We start from the raw sequence: 17,436 nt of genomic DNA, 5'->3' as shown, positions 1-17,436 counted from the left end.
CCCCAAGAACACAAGAAAACAAGAAAACAGCAGATGAAAGGAACAGCGAGAAAGAAGGCATCGAAAGGAGCACAGACAGAATAAATGAAAGGGCAACCAGCAAGCACTCAGCCAGACACAAAGAACGAGCAACGAGTACTGAAAGAGATCGTCCTACTGTCATCCTCGTTTAGGAAAGGACGCCGCCACTCTTTGTTTTTTTGGTCAAGTTTCTGAGAAAACAACAACAAACAGAAACCTCACAAAGCCAAACGGCAGTAACTAGATCTGCCTGCCGAAGCCCCGATCAGTTGAGCTGTTGGTTGAAGTACAAATGTCGACCCAATGAGTCTGAGCGTATTCGAAGCAGCAGAGCAAGCGGCAGCCGCAGCTGGAATGCACCTACATGTCGTCTCTGCTCCTTCAGCAGCAGCAGCCGCGGCTGTGAGTGCTGATTAAAAGATGATGAGCAAGCTTTGTCGTATCGTTGTTGCAGTTGCAGAGCGACGCTACGCCTTTGGCCTGCTTCTCAGTCGTTTGCCTTTGTTCTGACTTTTTCGTGCTTGGGGGCCCTTCCCCTCCCAAACACCCTCGTCTCCTCGCTCGATGCAGATCAATCAAGCCATGTCACAGGAGCCTGTCGAGAGGCCTTCAGCCCACGGAAGCACTGGTGGCTTGAAGTGAGGAGCGCAACATGAAATGCGAGCTGCTGTCTCGAGACCGCTTGCTCACACTTCACTCACTCGTCGCCAACATCATCTTGTGACGATTGTCATGCTCGCAACAGAATGAACAAGAGGCACCTCAAATGGCTCGAGGGAGTCAAATACGACGAAACCCAGCTCTAGTAACCAATTCACTCACTGTCAGCATCAACCGACCGACTCGTCGGAAGCACTCAGTTCTGCTCACTGATCATTGAAACAGTCTTTCTGGACGTCATATTGTTGATGAGGACATGCCCGTCATCATCCAAGCGCTGTGGCTCAATCCAGAGATCACGATTGTCCAGTGAGTCGTACTAGCGAACTGCACGTTGTGCCGCATCCCTCACACAAACTCATACAATACCCGACAGTCTGGGTGACAACAATTTGGGAACTGCTGGAGTGGTCCAGCTTATGGAGGTGCTCAAGGACCTTGAAGCCGTGACCAAGCTGAGGTGAGTGTAGTTTCATGCATTCGCTTGATCGTTCCACTTGCCAAAACCAAGCATACACTCATTCCCCTTGGATGTCGATAGTCTAAACGACAACGCCCTGGATGTCGATAGTGCTCGTGCGATTGCCGACATGCTGAAAGTCAGGACCAGTTACGTTCGGCTCTTGTAAGAAACCTCCGGATGGCCGAGAAGGCGGTTGCAACACAGAAACTCATCGAGAGCAACCAAAACGGATAGTTTGCCCCGCAATGAGTTTGGTGTAGCAGGCGTGCAAGCCATCGCCGAAGCCCTCAAACTGAACAAGACGTTGACTTTTTTGCAGTAAGGTTTCGCAAGTAGACACGACACGTTGCAATCAATTACTCATCAATAATCCATATATCGCTCTCTTGTGCAGCCTTGGTTGCAATGCTATTGGGGACGACGGTACAATCTCGCTCGTCCATGCGTTGCGTGGTCACCCAACGCTTAAATCTCTGATGTGAGTGTTTGGCAGTGACATGTTTCCAAGCTATGTTTGGTTGTATTTCTATCAATCGATGTGGGCTGACAATCGTGGCAGTTTGCTTCAAAACGAGATTAGTGACGCAGGAGTGATCGTCCTGGCTGATTTACTCAAACAAAACAAGGCACTTGAGGAGCTGGTGTGGGTGTTTTTGGACATCTCGGCTTGCTGTTTCTCGACTTTTAGTTTTGAGCTAACAATCGCGGCAGTTTGTCTGAAAACGAGATTGGTGACGCAGGAGCGATCGCCTTGGCTGATATGTTCAAACACAACAAGTCACTCACGAACCTGAAGTGAGTGGTTCGACGGTTTTGCTGCGGTACCTACCGTTGAACTAACGCGCGACAATTGTAGATTGGGCAAGAACAAGATCACTGAAGTCGGGGCGCGCGCCTTCTCAAAGGCTCTGGAGAATGTTCCATCCAACGAACTCAAGTATATTGAGTAAGCAAGTGCTTGCTCCTTGTTCTTGACCATCGCTCTCTTTAGACGTCTTGTTTCGCTGCGCTGACACTGTTCTAGGCTGTCATACAATATCATTGGCATTTCCGAACAAGAGGCGAAAACAAAATTCGATCATCGGTGAGGCCAGCCTTTGCGCAGAAGCGAAAATTGAAATCTTGTGTCACTTTCACTCACCGAACGCCGGAGACATCAGCTTCTTCATTGACATGCAACGAGATCCTGCGACCATTTACCCGCCTCTTCGCCCCGAGTTGTCGCCCCTGATTCCTGAAGGTGCGAGCACACAGACACCAAGGGGCTCGATTCTCGTATTGCACGCCGTCGACTTACTTTTTGTGACGTGTTGGTGATCTCCAAACATGCGTAGATGTGCGACAGAACCTGACGCCGGTGCAACGCAAGCTGCTTGAGAGCCTCATGGAAAAGGGCGATAAATTTGCGTACGACCTCGTTTTGGTGCTCATGGTCGTTGGGAAAGTGCAACCGTTGTTGATGGCTGTCACTCAAAGAGCTGCAAACTATATGTGAATGGTGTCTCAGACCCCGACTGAGAGTGTTTGACGACGCCACTGCTCGTGTGTTTGCCGAAGGTCTCAAAGTCAACACGACCCGAACCAAGCTCGAGTTCGTGTCCTACTGCGTGACTGTGGCTGTTGTGCGTGTCGATATTATCGCGCTGTGTTGTTCTCACGACTTTTTGTGCTTTGTTTGTCGTTTCAGTCTCATGGGCACTCGCTTCACTGCCACTGGCCTGGCCATCCTGGCTGAGGCCATCGGATTGAACAAGATTCTCACCGAATTGGAGTACGGCATGAAAAATTATGGAGTTATTTCGCAGCGGATAGCGTTGAGATTTTGGATTTTCGCTTGCAATGTCATTCGTTGTCCTTCACTGACGATACTCAAAACATGTGCTGTATTGTACACGAAACAGCATGACCAACATGAACATTGACGACACGCTTGCACTCTCGGTCGCCACAATCCTTCAGGCGACCACTTCTCTGACTGAAATCCGGCAAGTTTCGTGCTGTTGTTGATTCGAGTATCTGTGAATTCTTGCTGTTCTCGACTGTTTGCTCACACCATCCTTCCTCTGATAGTTTGATCGACAACCAGATTGGGCATGTAGGTGCGCAAGCGATTGGGCAAGCTCTGCCTCATTTGAAAGTGCCCCACCTCCTGAAGTAAGCTAAGGGATAGTGCGCAGATTGCAGCTGGAGCTAGGCCTGCGACGCTGATTTTCAACTCATCATCACTTAGTTTGTCGGGAAACCCGCTTGGCGACTTGGGCGCTGCCGCCATTGCTGAGGGTCTGAAAGAAAACACGGCTCTTTGGCGCATCGAGTACGATATTTTTCACCGTTTGTAGGTTGATGTGGGCGAGATCGCCACTTACACAAACTACACATATAGACTGAATGATGCCGAGATTGGTGATTCGGGCGCAATTGCTCTTGCGGAGGCTCTGAAAATCAACCTCAAGACGCTGTCCATCATGAGGTATGCTTTGGCTCTTGTTGATAATCCTGTCCTATTTTCCGTTTGTTTCTGTTCTGACTGGATGACATTGCTCGTGCGACATTGGATCCCATCGTGTGATTGAATCGCAGCTTGGACCAGAACCACATCACGGAAGAGGGTGTCTCCGGCCTGTTGGACGCTCTGAGAGTTCACCAAAAGCTGTGGTGTTTGAAGTGAGTGTGGATCAAGTTTCACTGCTGTTTGATCCCAATAAGCCAACACTCATCTTTTGAAATTATCGCAGCCTGGAGGAAAACCCGCTCAGCGAGGAGGTGCTGAAGGCGTTTATTGCCCGGCCGATTGGAGACAAGCGGTTGTGGTTTGTGCCTGATCGGTATTATACTCAGACCCATGTCGGTGCTGGTTGTTGCGAGGAGTGATTGTCCTCACACGTCTCCTTCTTGCGCTTCTAGTGGCTCCAACAGGTGGAAAAGTCTTGTCCGACAATGGAATTTTGCTGCTCAACCCCAAGCACTTACCTCACCGCCGGCGCTTCCAATCGGCAATCGACTTGCTTCTTTTGGCAGCTCTGACGACAAGATGCTGAGGAACCCCGAACACACCTCCCTTGCTGCTACTGCACCTCCAACTCACGAGCCACTCGGCTCGGTGTTTGCTGAGGCACTGACGCGATTCCGGCGGACGGCACGCTCGCTCGGCAACTACGTCTTTTCGTTTGTCTGGCGCTCCGATGATCAACGTAAGTGCCACCATGTCATCAACCAAGCGCGATGCACGATTGGCTTACCTTCCGACGCTCTGATTTGGGGCAGGTGCTTTCTATGAAGCCTTGACTCCTGAGCAGCGGTTCATTTACGACCTGATTAAGAATGGAGACAACCCTGGCACTGGCCGACCTGGCTGTGTTTCGTAAGATGAAAACTTCTGCTGGTGACGCATGTCACGAAAGTCTTCCTCAGTACTGCGCGAGTCGTCGGTTTTTTTGTTTGCTTTGAACACCGACATACAGACTGAGTCAGATGCGCATTGGCAATGAAGGCGCGCTGACCGTTGCGGCTGCGCTCAAAGTGAACAAGAACGTGACGAAGCTCGAGTGAGTGTGCTTTGTGGCGTGTGGACTGGAAGAGCGCGTTTCAGTTTTGACTCATTTTAAGGACGCAGTTTGTACCAAAACGGTATCGAAGCGGAAGGAGCCAAGGCCCTTGCTGAGGCGCTCAAAGTGAACAACACGCTGGGAGAGCTGTGGCAAGGCTTTCTGCTTTTTGGTAGAGTTAACTGAACAATGTGCAGGTTTACTGACGATTGATTTTGGTTGGGCGACAGGCTTTCCGACAACAACATTGACGATGAAGGCGCGATCGCGATTGCAGAAGCGCTCAGGGTGAACACTGGTCTGGTCAAGTTGTTGTATGCGAAGCGATACTGAGGTTGAGGAAAGCGTGCAGTCCGTTGATTCCTTGGTCCTCACCCCACAAGAATGATCTTGCATGACAGCATGGGCGACAACCGCGTGGAAGATGCAGGTGCGATCGCTATTGCAGCGGCCATCCGTTGCAACAAGTCTTTGCGTGTGCTGATGTAAGTGCGAGCTGCTCTGTGCAAGGGAACGTATTGCTAACTCTGGAGGTTATGGTGCTAGCTTGAGCAACATTTGTGACCCCTCCTGGATTCGGGTTCAAGGCTGGACGGCACTGCAACAGGCTGAGCTTGCCAGCGGTGGTCGCCTTCGACTCGCAAAGAGCAAGTAAGTGGGACACTGTCCGGTTTGTTCATGTTTTGGTGTTGTGGTTGGCATTCTCCTTTGAAGCTGATGGGATTCTGTTGTTGTGCATCCATTCAGCTGGGATTTGATTCCTGCCGACGAACTGCGCAAAATGTAGGACAAATGTAGGACGACGGCGGTATCGTCTCGGTTTGTTTGAAGGGGCGAACTTAATCTGGTCGATGTTCGTTTCGTGATTGTCTTTTGTCGTGTTGTTTGAATGAATGCATGCTCGAGTTCCAAATGAAGAAACGTTCATGAACGGACAGACAACAGAGACGCGAACATTCATACAACAAACGAAGGCAGGCAGACAGACTGGCAAAGCAAAACGGATGAAGCAGAGATACAGTGTTCGGCAATGGTGATGGAACACTTGTGCGCAAAGATTGAACGAGTGGACTTTGGTATTGAACACACATGTTTTGAACATTTCTTAATCGACATTGCTGCAATCGGTTTTGAACAATGTGAGCATTGGACAAAGTTGATCCGGACAAAAATGCAAATACTTTGAACAGCACCCGTTGAACAGCCGCTTTTGAACAACAAGGTCCGAACGACACTGCGACATTGACAAAACCGTGACTCGCGATTGGACAAAGAGTTTCTCACATTGAACACTGCACTCTAAATAATGAACGCTGCCTACTTTAGCACCTGAACAGTCCTGCATTCGCCAACGAGTGATGCCCGTACACGCCAACGACGACCAGGAGATTGCCCAAGCTACCCCTCGCAAGCGCCAGCGCATGTCCCTGGACTTGCGCAGGCAGATTGTTGCATTGCGCGACGAGGACTTGTGCACCTTTCGCGAGATTACAGACTATCTTGATGTCCCGGTCGCAACCGTGCACAATGTGTGCACCAAGTTTCGCGAGACTGGTATCATAGAGCCTCGTGCCTCCAAGCCGCCCAATCGGACAGTCGTGACGAGGGAAATGGAGGAATTCCTGGCGGAAGAAATCGACAAGGACTGCGCCGTGACCAACGGCATGCTGGCCGACAAGTTGCACGAGAAGTTTGATGTGAAAGTCAACGCGACGACAATCGGTCGGCATGTCAAGCGCATGGGCATTGATTTCAAGATGATCTATGAGCAGGTCACTCGCAAAAACTCGATGGCGGTCAAAATGAAGCGCCAAGAGTGGTTTCAGGACTTGGCCAATGCGAACATTCCCCAATCGCGCATCTTCTACGTCGATGAGTGTGGCTTCAACATTAACATGCATCGCAGCCGTGGGCGTGCTCCGAAGGGCAAGCGCGCGCTCAAGAACGTCGATTCCATTCGTGCTCCGAACTGGACACTAATTTGTGTGATTGGCGATACGGGTGTCGTGCACTACGACATCCACCACGGCCCTGTCAACCAGCATGTATTCCAACGGACGATGGCCAAGTTTATTCACGTGCTGGAAGGTCGCGAACTTGAGCCACACACTGCCGGCGACTCCTTCCGCAACGACGAAGACCACGGCACGAGCGACGATGAGAACGATAGCGACCAGGCTCCAGAGCAAGAGCTCGAGGATGAAGGGTCTGCCAAGTATGTCGAGTTTCACGGGAAGGTTCTGAGCGCAGAGGAGCCATCACAGAGCGAGCACAACAACAGCAATCACACCCACCACCACAACCACAACAACAACAGCAGCTCGAGTGCTCCAGCGCCCTCCTCTTCTTCTGCCCCTGCACCTCCCAGTACCGGCGCTGGGACATCGATGCAGCATGCTGGACCATCAGCGCAGCATGCCGGCACATTGACGCAGCATGCCGCAGCCTCATCCCCTTCGAATCGTGCTGCAGCAGGTGTGTCGCTCCATGCACAGCAACGTACGCAGCCGCGAGATACTCATGCGGCGTCGGAACTACTACGACGCCGGCGTGGTCGGCTACCGCGAGGGCACCATCGCTCAACAGCTTTTACAGACGACATCCAGGATGAGGACAACTCTGCCGACGACGTTGGGCAGTGGTCTTCCGCAGCAGCAGCAGCAGCAAGTCACCCAGCATCCTCCACAGGCACCTCTTCCCTGCGACATCCAATGCGGACGCGTCGTCTCCAACAACTTGTGCAGCCGTCATCCCAAACTTCAGCCCGCGCCGCAGCACCCATCCGCACATCCACCTACACCTACCCTCCCGCTGTTGAAGCCCTATGGACGAACGATGCCGACGACGATGATGATGATGATGATGACGACGATGAGGAAGCTTATCACCCTTCCCAGGCTGAATGCTTTCAAGACGAGGCGGAGGAAGGCAACGACAACGCAGATTTGCTGATCGCATCGGAAGAGAAGTACGGCCGCTCTTTCCCGCGAGATGGCAGAACGTACAAGGCGTGGATTGTGATGGACAATGCGAGCTTCCACAAAACAGCCAGCCTGCGCAACTACTTTTGGCGTAGGAACTACCGTCTGCTGTATCTTCCGCCGTACTCGTCATTCCTCAACCCGATTGAATATGTTTTTGGCAAGATTAAATCTTGCTTCAAGCGCACTCCTCTGAAAAAAGGCGAGAAAGTCCATCGCCGCATTGAAGATGCTGTTCGCCAAGTGTCGGCGCAAAATTGCAGCCGCTCCATTGTCCATGTCAGCAAGTATGCCTTCCCTTGTGCGCAGCTCGAAGATATCAAGGATTAAATACACTGGCTTGATGCTCTTCCAACCGAGCTTTCCAGCGAGGTGATGATGACTGCAGTAAAAAAAAAAAAAAAAAAAAACCAAACCCAAGCGAGAATAAAAAAATTCTGTGTTTTGCTTTTGCGTGCTTTTGTAAATATGATGTTTTTGTCATGTCCACCATGCTTGGAGATGCCGGGAAGCTGCGATAAACCACTCCTTTGAGATTGCATGACTGTTCAATCTGGCATGTTCGGTGCCGTGGAGAAGCTTGTCCAGTCATTGCAGAACATTGTTCAATTCACTTGGTTCGATTGCCATGGGCAGGTCGTTCACTTCGAATTGCAGCAACGTTCAGTACGACTATGTTCACTCCCACGTTTGTTCGGTCAGAAGTGTTCATTTTACGTTTGTTCAAAACATGTGTGTTCAATACCAAAGTCCACTCGTTCAATCTTTGCGCACGAGTGTTCCATCACCATTGCCGAATACTGTACAACCACAACAAGAGCGACAACAACCAGAACAAGTCAAAGTAGCCACACCCTGAACGTCCAAGATCATTGGACGGATCACTTGCAAGTCGCACTCTTCATTGTTCCTCATTGAGATTTGCGATTCTGGGCAAAGCAAGAAGACGAAATGAATTGGCCACCACGAACGCTGCCTGGCGCGCTGCATCCCCGCGTAAGGAACCGCCCTTCGTCTCATCTGACTTGGTCTGCAAGTTGAATGTTGTTTTGCTTTGGTTTGCGCGTGGCGTTGGCTCGCGTTGTATGGGCGGTTGGTTCATTCGGATGAAGTCTCATTTTCCAACTTGTTGCGCTTTGACTGACTGACTGACTGAATGGCTTTGTCCCGACCCGTCCATCACCCAACACACACTCTCCCATTCCTCATACACACACACGCCCAATACGCTCGTTTCACAGAATCGCGGCGCCATCGACTGGGGCTGGCAATCGCTCGTCGCGTACGGCTGTCAAAGCCTCGTCGTTGCCGTCAATCCAGCCGATCAAGAGGTAATGACATTTGATACACCAGGACAAGCGAGCATGCAAAGTTCTCATCAAGAGCCGAAACATCGCCCGACGTTGGTCGGGGCTCGAATCACTCACTCACTCACTCACTCACTCACTCACTCACTCACTCACTCACTCACTCACTCACTCACTCACTCACTCACTCACTCACTCACTCACTCACTCACTCACTCAACTCAACTCACTCACTCACTCACTCACTCACTCACTCACTCACTCACTCACTCACTCACTCACTCACTCACTCACTCACTCACCCGTCACCCCAATCTCCTTTGTTGCTGTCAGATTGTCCAAGTCCTCGATCGCCATCGTGCCCCAGTCACTTGCGTGCGATGGGCGCGCGAAAACTACCTCCATGACCTGTCGGTTCCGTATACGCTGAGACTTGCCTCGGGCGATGACCACGGTCGAATCTATGTCTGGATGGTTGTTGAAGGCAAGCCGTACTTTGAGGGTCATCATGGCGCAGCCACGCAGCCACAGCAGCAACCCAGCGGATCGGCGTTTGCGGCGGCACCGAGCCAGTTTGGCCTACTCCCCTCCGGCGGGCTGCCAGAGCGCGCGTCTTCCGCAGGGCTCGCCACGTCGGCAGCCAGCTTTAGCTCGTCTTCCAACAGCGCGAGCCCTGGCTCGCAAACGTCCTCTGCCGCGCTCGGAATTGGGCCAGGCCGTGCAGTGGTTGCGCTGGAATGGCACACGCAAGACCCAAGATTGCTCTTTGCGCTACACGCTCCGTCTCATCTGTCCATGTGGGACACGAGCGCCAGCTACAAACTGTGGGTGATCAACTTGGGCGAGCCAATCCACCACTTTAGCCTCGATCCTTTCAACCACTTGAGCGCAACCTTGGTTGGTCAGCGATCCATCATCTTTTTGGACGATTTGCGCCCGAATGCGGCGCCTTCTTCCTCGTTCAAGCGGTTTCAACTGGCTCAAACGCCAGCATCCACGCCGCCGACGACGGCCGTTCATGGGACTGGGAGCACAAGTGCACCTCCCACACGGAGCGGCAGCACGGGCTTTGCTAGCGGTGTTTCTGGTGCTGGATCGGCCTTGCTTTCCTACGTCATTGCGGCAGCGACAGGCGAATCGCGACCTTCGAACGCCCAGTCCTCAACGACTGCCGGAGCCGAGTCTTCTTCGACGGCCGGAATGGCGCAGTGCATTGACGCCGTCTATTCTCCCTCAGAGCCCGGTCGTCTCTACATTGTGTTTGCTCGTGAGGTGATCATCCTCGATGTCGAGACAACGCAGGTGGTTGGAAGCTTTGGGCTGGAGCGAGCCATGCCTTCCATCACGGCCCTCATGCCATGTGGCTCTACACCCGACGTGCTGTTTGTCGCGCACGAGAACGGCACCCTCAGTTGCCGACTCCGGCGAGGCGGCGTGCGTGATGTTATGTTTGAGCTGCGAGCTCAGTCTGACGTGATTCGTCTCGCACGCTTTGCCAAACCATACGCGGTCTGCTCCAGTGTTCGCGACGAGAACAAGTTTGCCGTTGCGTATGGCGACGGGAAAGTCTTCTTGTGGGACTACAGCATCTTTTTGCAAGCGCCCGCCAATGTTTCTGCCTGGACGCCTCAGCCGGTAACCCCGTCTGTTCCGGCCACGCCTTCGCCTTTGCTCTCGTCCGCCGCAAATGAATCGACTCCTCCTTCCACGCCTGTCCGGGGCTCGCGCATTCGCAAGCGCTCCATGGCGGACGGCGACAACCATTTGCAAACGGTGGCGCGTCAGCCGCTGTCTCCAGGTGTGCGCCCGCCGGATGTCTCGCTCGCCGCGCACGCCACTCGCTATGCTGCTCTAACTGCAGCACGCGCCAATGCAGATCAAGGGGCTAACACTCCCCAGGCAACCACGACGACGCTGGACAACCTCATCAACTTGGATGCCAGCCCTACCGCGAGCGTCCCCATGTTCTCGAGCGCTGAAATCGCCTCTTCTCCTGTTCCCCAATCTCGCCCAGAGACTTCACGGTTTGTGGTGGTTGGCCAGCTAGATGCGCTTCCTGCGAGCCCTTCTTGTTGCGCACCACTGGGCGTCAAAGAAGAAGGTTTGGCATGGGCGGCCGTGGGTGATTCGGAGGGCGTCATTTCTGTGGTTGACCTCTTGTCAGGTCGCATGCGTCGCTCGATTCGTGTTCATTCTGCGACCGTTCGCGGCATCGAGTGGTTGAATGCCAACACTTTGCTCTCCTTTTCGTCGGAATCGGGTCCGAACGGCACCTGGCGAAACCTGGTCATGCGGACCGATCTGGTCAATGGGCTGAGTACTCCGCTGCGCGCCCGCCCAACCGGCTCTGCTGCCGTTGGTGGTGGTGGTGGTGGTGGTGGCGGCGGTGGTGGTGGCGGCGGCGGCGCGATTGGTGGCGGGAGCAACGCTGGTGGCAGCAGCAACGGCGCCAATCCCGATGCGTCACCTCTTGTCTGCTTGCGTCCATCGCACCTTCGCCAGTACGTTGCTCTTGTATTCCGCGACCAGCCAGTTGAGCTGTGGGACTTGTCTACAGGCACCATTTTGAGGCATCTGCCCCAGCTCGTGAACGTGACCAGCCTGGAGTGGTCGCCAGTCAGCAAGCAGAATACCAGTCTGGTCCATGCTGCTGCTGCAACATCGACCAGTGCCATCTCAGCGACTTCGTTCGGCGTCCCCGATGGAGTTGATGCCCAGGAGATGGACTGGACCATGATCCCGCCCGCGGACTCGAGCTCTCCCGTTTCCCACGACAGCGGTCACCACAAATCCAAGCGAGACACGCATGCCATCGAAGAGAAATTTGTGCTGACGCAATCAGACGGCGGCCTGCGCGACTTTTCCGCCGTCCAAGCGGTTGTCAAAGAGCGCGATGAGTTGCCCCACGACATGGGTCTGAGCGCCGTTTCGGCTGTTGCGTGGAAGGGAAACACCCTTGCCACAGGCGACACGAACGGCAACCTGACCATCTGGGATGTCAAGATGCGCACACACAAAACGGTGCAGACCCAAAACGGTCGCATTCGTCGGCTCAAGTTTTCGCCAGGCGAAGGCAACGTCTTGCTGATGGTGCTTTATGCGAACGACACTGTGGACGTGTGGCTTGGCATTGAAAGACTGAGCCTATGGCGACTGCAACCGCTCAATGCCAGCGGCGCCTCATCCAACTCTGGGAGCTCGGTTTCGTCCGGAAACGCGGGACTCGGATCCGGTGGCTCGAGCGGCGGACTGTCGCTCAACCCATTTGGATTGGCTGCCGGCGGTGGCGGCAGCAGCGGTGGCAACAGCAGCGGCAACAGCAGCAGCGGCGGCAGTGGTAGTGGCAACAACAGCAGCAGCGGCAGCTCTGGTGGCAGTGGAGGCATGACTGGAGGCAGCGGAGGTCTCGTCGGCGGTAGCAGTGGTGGTGGCGGCTCTGGCGGCTCTGGCGGCTCTGTTGGCGGCGGTTACGCCATGCCGTTGCGTCTGGTTGATGTCGACTGGGTGACGACTGATCGACTCGCAGTCCTCTGCTCGGACGGGTGTCTTCGAATGTTCGAGCGTTCCATGCGTCGCAGCATTTCGTCAATGACTGCGTATCTACCACAACCGTGCATGGCGCTCCCTCAAGCCATGCCTCCAGCTGTGGGGCTGAGTTTAAAGTCGCTGTTGCAGCACCAACGTTGGACGGGCGAGTCGTACTCGCTGCGACCATCCGTGCTCGAAGCCGAGGCGTTCAGCAGCAGGCCACCGCACGTGTCGGGTCACACGCAGCCGACCTATTCGTCGGGAATGCTGCCTGAAGGACCTTTGGTCCCCTTCGAGGCGCTCAACAGCTTCAGCAAGGACGGCTCGTCCGAAGTTCGCCACGCCCTTGCCACCGCAACAGCTGCCGACCACGAAACCCGCACCCATTCATCCCATATCGCCCCCTTTTCCGATGCAGGCTCCATGGCCGCCCATATCGCTCACACCCAAGCTGTGCTTCGGCACGTAGCTGCACTTCCTCCTGCGTTGACGTCGCAACTGTACAGCACCCAGGGAGTTGCAGAGCGGTGCCTGCAGCTTGCCCAGTACTTTGGCGATGAGTCCGACACGACGTTCTGGACGGTGGCCAAGCACTACCTGGACAAGGAGGTCGCACGCATTGCGGGCCAGCAAACCTCGGCTCGTCCGCGCGCGTCGTCTATGTCGATGCCGGTCATTGATACGAGTGGTATCGAGTTTGGCTCGCCCTCCAAATCCACGAGCCATCATCCTCATCATCATCCTGTCGCTTTGAGCGGAAGTCCCTTGGCAGGCCGGTCACAGCAAGCGAGCAGTGGCGGCGCCAGGCAGGACCCAGTGTCCACGTTGGACAACGGGACAAATCTCGAGCCGACTACATCTCGAGGCTCCTTCCGCGACCATTCTCCTTCGCCTCTTTCCTTGGCGGCCAATCAGGTTCGCGGCAACGTCCTTGACAGGCCCGAGGGTCTCCACGCTCGTCCTGGTGTTGGTGTGGCAACTGTGGGGCTTGTTGGCGCTGGTGCGGCCGAGAATGGCAGCACAGCTCATCGCCTTCCACAACGAGGTGCAGCAGTTGGCGACAACGGCAACGCTCATGTGCTGCCACTTCCTGCGCGCTTTGAATTTTTGTGCGAGCCCAAAGAGTTCCGCGAGCGGCAGCTCGATCGCGCAGCACTCCACCGCAATCACCGCAAGACGTCGGCCGAAACCAGCAACCGATCTGCGTCCGAGCACATTATGCTGGGTGAGCACGGTCGAGCCATCGATTTGCTGCTCGAGTCAGCTGGCGACGGCTCTCAAAGCTACCGCGCGGATGCGCTCAAAGCCTGCCTCGTTGCGGCTGTTGTCTCCCCCGACAAGTTCCGCAACACCATCAAACTTGTGGCGACCAATCTCATCGCTCGCGGTGAAATTGATGAGGGAGTCCAGCTGTTGTGTCTTATTGGCGCTGCACTCGACGCGTGCCGGTATCTCCAAACCAACAATATGTGGCGCCGCGCCGCTTGGCTGGCGAAGGTAATATTGGGATGGAGGGGAGCGAGTGATGTTGTTGCTGTGATTGTTTGTTGTATGTTTGTCGTGTTTGTGTGTGTGCGATATGGACTTGACTTGCTCGACTTTTGTGTTGTGCGCTTTGTTTTTTTTTTGTTTTGTGTGTGTGTGTGTGTGTGTGTGTTTCTCTTTTCGGAACTGCGACAGAGTGTCCTCCCCGAAAATGATCAGCTCGAAGTGATGCAGCGATGGTCTGACGAGCTCCTTGCTTCCGAGCAGCGGGTAAAGGCGTTTGTATTGGCTTTTGGAGTTTGTTTCTTTTCGTTTCGTTTTGATTCGGAGACTTTTGCTCACGCTTGTCGGTTTTGCGTGTGTATGCGTGCGTGTGTTTGCAACAGCTCCAAGCAGTGCTTGTCTTCCTGTCTCTCAGACTCTTCCGAAAGGCCATCAATCTGCTGCTCGCGACGAGATACACGAGTTCAGCCATGCTCCTCGTCGAAGCCTGCGTGGAAAAGGGCATTCTCAACCCACTCGTAGATGCTGCCGACGCGGAGCTCGAGCAGTTGACCATGCAGGCATATTCGCGCTATCTCCATGGCATCGGTCTGACCACCGCCGCGTCGTATTATGCCGATCGTGGTGCCAACGCTCAATCCACCGCCTGATCGTGATGATGATGATGATGATGACCGTGTTCGTTCTTGATCTGTCATTGCACACTGTATGCAACGTTTCGTCATTCGCGTTCAATTTCGTAATCCCTTCTGTTTCGTAGTTTTTTGATGAAAAGGGCGAAATTTTTTTGGTTCAAGTTTTCCAGTCTAATTTTTTTTTAATATTTTGCATACAAAACAATGTCTGACGATTGGGACAACGTAACATACCTTCGCAAGAAGACGCCCTCTGCTGGCCAGGCGCGCTCCAACACTGTCATCAACACTGCGCTGCGCCAGGGTGCTGCCGTCGACACCACCAAGAAGTGTAAGTGAGCATGGAGCATTGCGAATTCAGCCATTCTGTTCCGTCCTCCTTCTTCCTTCTTCCTCCTCCTTCTTCCTTCCTCCTTCTTCTGCTGCCTCGTCTGTGGTCACTGTCGCATGACACAGTTGAAGGCCGCGGTGGTTGAGTTTCGACCACTTTCCCGTTCTGCACAAAACGTCATCGAACTTTTTTTTTTTTTTTTTTTCCGTTTCTTTTCTGCTTTTCTGTCTGTTTTGCGTTCTCCGTGTCCGTTTCCCGCTCATTTGCACCATTCACGCTGCCTGCGGGGTTTGTGTGCGCTGCGTGTTGCAAACTCGAGTACGGTCATAGCTCGAGTCCGGTGCGGAAGAGGAACTCCAAAACGCTTTCGTTTTTGCTGTTGAGAGATCGCTTCCTTTGCCTTCCTTTCTTTCCATATGACGTAACAATGCGACTACGACCCGACCCATCATCATCATCATCATCATCATCATCATTCACCATCATCATCATCGTGGTCATTGTTGTCGTTGTCGTTGCCGTGTTCACATTCAACGAATCTCTCACTCTGGAACGCTGTTGTCGAATCACAGTCTCTGCAGCCACCAACAAGAACCACAGCACCGACCTCAACACTGCCCGCCTGGATCGCGAGACCGAGGAGCTCCACCGTAAGTTGCAAAGCCGGTCTTGGGGGGGGGGGTTGCCGAGAAGGGTTTGTGCGAGACTGATCTTGTTGCTCCATCCATTTTTTCCCCTTTCCATTGCTCCTCCTCACCATGCGCGCGTTGCTGGATTTGTCCACAGACTCGACCGTTGGCATGGAAGTCGGCCGCCTCATTCAACAGGGTCGTGCCGCCAAGGAGTGGACCCGCAAGGACCTCGCTGTTGTAGGTGTTTTTTTTTTCTCGCTGTCAAAAAGCATGCTTTCTGTTTCTCGCTGCTGTGTGACACTGTGCTCACTCTGCTGTGCGATACTGTGCTCACTTTGATGTGCTGTTCTGTCCTCACTCTGCTCCCCTCCAGCGTGTGAACGAGAAGCAGGAGGTTGTCGCCGAGTACGAGAACGGCACTGCCATTCCAAACCAGCAAGTCCTCGCCAAGATTGAGCGTGCTGTCGGCATCAAGCTGCGTGGCAAGGACAAGGGCACTCCTCTTGGCTCCAAGTAAAAAAAAAAAAAAAGAAAACAAGAGGAGGGGAGGTTGCGTTCCCTTTTCTGGTTGTTTCTGTTTTTGCGTCGCGTCCTTAGTCTAGGAAACGGCCAAGGCTCGCGAGCCAAGAGATTACTCTCTTGTTTGTCGTGCTTTGGCGACGGTATCCAATCCCAGTTTCTTTTTTTCTTTCTTCCCTCTTCACTTCAATTTCACGATTGGATTTTCGCTTTGTTGTTGGTTGCGTTTTTCTTCTTGTTCTTGTTCTTCTTCCTCTTTTGAACAGCCTTTGTTGATCACAAAGGAAACACATTGTATTTTTATGAAATCACACTTTTTGTTGTGCAAACGTTTGTTTGGTTGTTGCAATTTTGGCGTTTGTTACTTTTGCTGCGGAGGAGTAAACATGCCACCCGAATAGGCAGCTGCTGCACGGGAAGTATCAAAGCCGAGAAGCTTTTGGATGTGCGGGCGAATGCTGGTCGAGCACAAACCGTACAGAAAGACAAACGAGCAGTCGGTGAAGTCGGTGCCTTCGAGTCCGCGGTGGGTCAATCCCTGGATGAACGAGATGGGCTCGAACGGGAGCTTGGCCATGACGGTTTGATCAAACCTGCAGGACGCCAAACACCGAAATCGTTGAACCACGGTTACAAAATGCGAAAATTGTCAAAAGAAACCAAAAACACCGACCAGATAAGATCGCCACAAAAATGAAACACATCAAACCATCCGCGCTACTAGTCGGCGAACATACACGCGATTCCACAGCCACATGAGGCCGATAAAGACAAACATGAGGGCGAACGAGCTTCGCATCTTGGACGTGGCAAAGTCGCGGCCGAGCTTTTTGACAATCTCCTCCTTCTTTTCAAGGCTGCGTTGATCCGATCCAAACTCCTTCATAGCGACCACTATTTTGCAAATGCAGCGAATTCAGAATAATAGCGCAAGGCGGGGTTTGACACCGAGATGAGCGATCGCACACACAGCCGGTTTGCGACATCATGGAGGCCAAAGTCCAATCAACCAACCTTGCTGGGCAGCACGCTCGAGCTCGCGCTTCCTTGTCTGATACTGTTCATCGCGATAGAGGAGAAAGTAGGTGATTGCTGTCGGCAGAACGGAAAGGGAAGAAGGCCAGCAGAGCACATAACAAGAGTCGGCACACAAGCAAAGCACGCACTCGCCCATTGCAATCCAGCACAAGTCGGAGTGAAGGGCAACATCGAAGGTCATCCAGGAGCACAGAGACGCACCTTCAGTAAGCAACGCAGAGGCAATGGCGATCGCCACGACAAGCAGGCTCTTCCAGAACAGTTCAGACATGTGGAATGGAAAGACTG

The 17,436-nt window shown here is 53.4% G+C and overlaps 5 protein-coding genes across 5 annotated transcripts; 4 read left to right on the top strand and 1 right to left on the bottom strand.

Moving 5' to 3' along the window:
- Nucleotides 1-937: 937 nt before the first annotated feature.
- On the top strand, nt 938-5,476 carry CAOG_08771 (hypothetical protein; the record flags this gene model as incomplete). The annotated part of the gene is made up of 27 exons (XM_011272099.1): nt 938-990; nt 1,058-1,141; nt 1,223-1,306; nt 1,379-1,462; nt 1,539-1,622; nt 1,704-1,787; nt 1,856-1,939; nt 2,001-2,090; nt 2,169-2,228; nt 2,305-2,384; nt 2,479-2,551; nt 2,652-2,735; nt 2,832-2,915; nt 3,046-3,138; nt 3,215-3,298; nt 3,375-3,458; nt 3,528-3,614; nt 3,725-3,808; nt 3,880-3,969; nt 4,049-4,335; nt 4,409-4,505; nt 4,606-4,689; nt 4,758-4,841; nt 4,920-5,003; nt 5,091-5,174; nt 5,236-5,340; nt 5,437-5,476. The coding sequence occupies 27 exons, from the start codon at nt 938-940 to the stop codon at nt 5,474-5,476; spliced, it is 2,415 nt and encodes an 804-aa protein (XP_011270401.1).
- A 571-nt stretch (nt 5,477-6,047) lies between these two features.
- On the top strand, nt 6,048-8,000 carry CAOG_08770 (hypothetical protein; the record flags this gene model as incomplete). Its single annotated transcript, XM_011272098.1, has 3 exons — nt 6,048-6,904; nt 7,058-7,188; nt 7,276-8,000. 3 exons carry the CDS (start codon nt 6,048-6,050, stop codon nt 7,998-8,000), a joined length of 1,713 nt encoding a protein of 570 aa, XP_011270400.1.
- Nucleotides 8,001-8,557: 557 nt separating this feature from the next.
- Nucleotides 8,558-14,740, top strand: CAOG_04308 (hypothetical protein). Its single transcript, XM_004348086.2, has 5 exons — nt 8,558-8,666; nt 8,912-9,001; nt 9,311-14,002; nt 14,186-14,260; nt 14,377-14,740. The coding sequence occupies exons 1-5, from the start codon at nt 8,622-8,624 to the stop codon at nt 14,641-14,643; spliced, it is 5,169 nt and encodes a 1,722-aa protein (XP_004348136.1). The 5' UTR covers nt 8,558-8,621; the 3' UTR covers nt 14,644-14,740.
- A 52-nt stretch (nt 14,741-14,792) lies between these two features.
- CAOG_04307 (hypothetical protein) lies at nt 14,793-16,439 on the top strand. Its single transcript, XM_004348085.2, has 4 exons — nt 14,793-14,959; nt 15,532-15,609; nt 15,746-15,828; nt 15,965-16,439. The coding sequence occupies exons 1-4, from the start codon at nt 14,833-14,835 to the stop codon at nt 16,106-16,108; spliced, it is 432 nt and encodes a 143-aa protein (XP_004348135.1). The 5' UTR covers nt 14,793-14,832; the 3' UTR covers nt 16,109-16,439.
- On the bottom strand, nt 16,387-17,422 carry CAOG_04306 (transmembrane and coiled-coil domain-containing protein 1). The gene is made up of 4 exons (XM_004348084.2): nt 17,350-17,422; nt 17,125-17,202; nt 16,848-17,004; nt 16,387-16,703 (listed from the first exon to the last, which is right to left on the bottom strand). Exons 1-4 carry the CDS (start codon nt 17,417-17,419, stop codon nt 16,472-16,474), a joined length of 537 nt encoding a protein of 178 aa, XP_004348134.1. The 5' UTR covers nt 17,420-17,422; the 3' UTR covers nt 16,387-16,471.
- Nucleotides 17,423-17,436: the final 14 nt, after the last annotated feature.

This window comes from Capsaspora owczarzaki (genome assembly GCF_000151315.2).
Source record: "Capsaspora owczarzaki ATCC 30864 unplaced genomic scaffold supercont2.6, whole genome shotgun sequence".
NCBI lineage: Eukaryota > Filasterea > Ministeriida > Capsasporidae > Capsaspora > Capsaspora owczarzaki.
The sequence above is the reverse complement of the archived record's forward strand: the minus strand, read 5'-3'. Positions and strand labels throughout refer to the sequence as shown.

Bases quoted from the DNA above. Each gene is read 5' to 3' on its own strand.
- CAOG_04308 (XM_004348086.2), top strand. From the start codon at position 8,622: ATGAATTGGCCACCACGAACGCTGCCTGGCGCGCTGCATCCCCGC. The intron at 9,002-9,310 runs GTAATGACATTT...TGTTGCTGTCAG, and splicing joins TCAATCCAGCCGATCAAGAG to ATTGTCCAAGTCCTCGATCG. The intron at 14,261-14,376 runs GTAAAGGCGTTT...TGTTTGCAACAG, and splicing joins TCCTTGCTTCCGAGCAGCGG to CTCCAAGCAGTGCTTGTCTT.
- CAOG_04307 (XM_004348085.2), top strand. From the start codon at position 14,833: ATGTCTGACGATTGGGACAACGTAACATACCTTCGCAAGAAGACGCCC. The intron at 14,960-15,531 runs GTAAGTGAGCAT...GTCGAATCACAG, and splicing joins CGTCGACACCACCAAGAAGT to TCTCTGCAGCCACCAACAAG. The intron at 15,610-15,745 runs GTAAGTTGCAAA...ATTTGTCCACAG, and splicing joins CGAGACCGAGGAGCTCCACC to ACTCGACCGTTGGCATGGAA.
- CAOG_04306 (XM_004348084.2), bottom strand. From the start codon at position 17,419: ATGTCTGAACTGTTCTGGAAGAGCCTGCTTGTCGTGGCGATCGCCATT. The intron at 17,005-17,124 runs GTTGGTTGATTG...TTTGCAAAATAG, and splicing joins CGAGCGTGCTGCCCAGCAAG to TGGTCGCTATGAAGGAGTTT. The intron at 16,704-16,847 runs GTATGTTCGCCG...GGCGTCCTGCAG, and splicing joins ATGTGGCTGTGGAATCGCGT to GTTTGATCAAACCGTCATGG.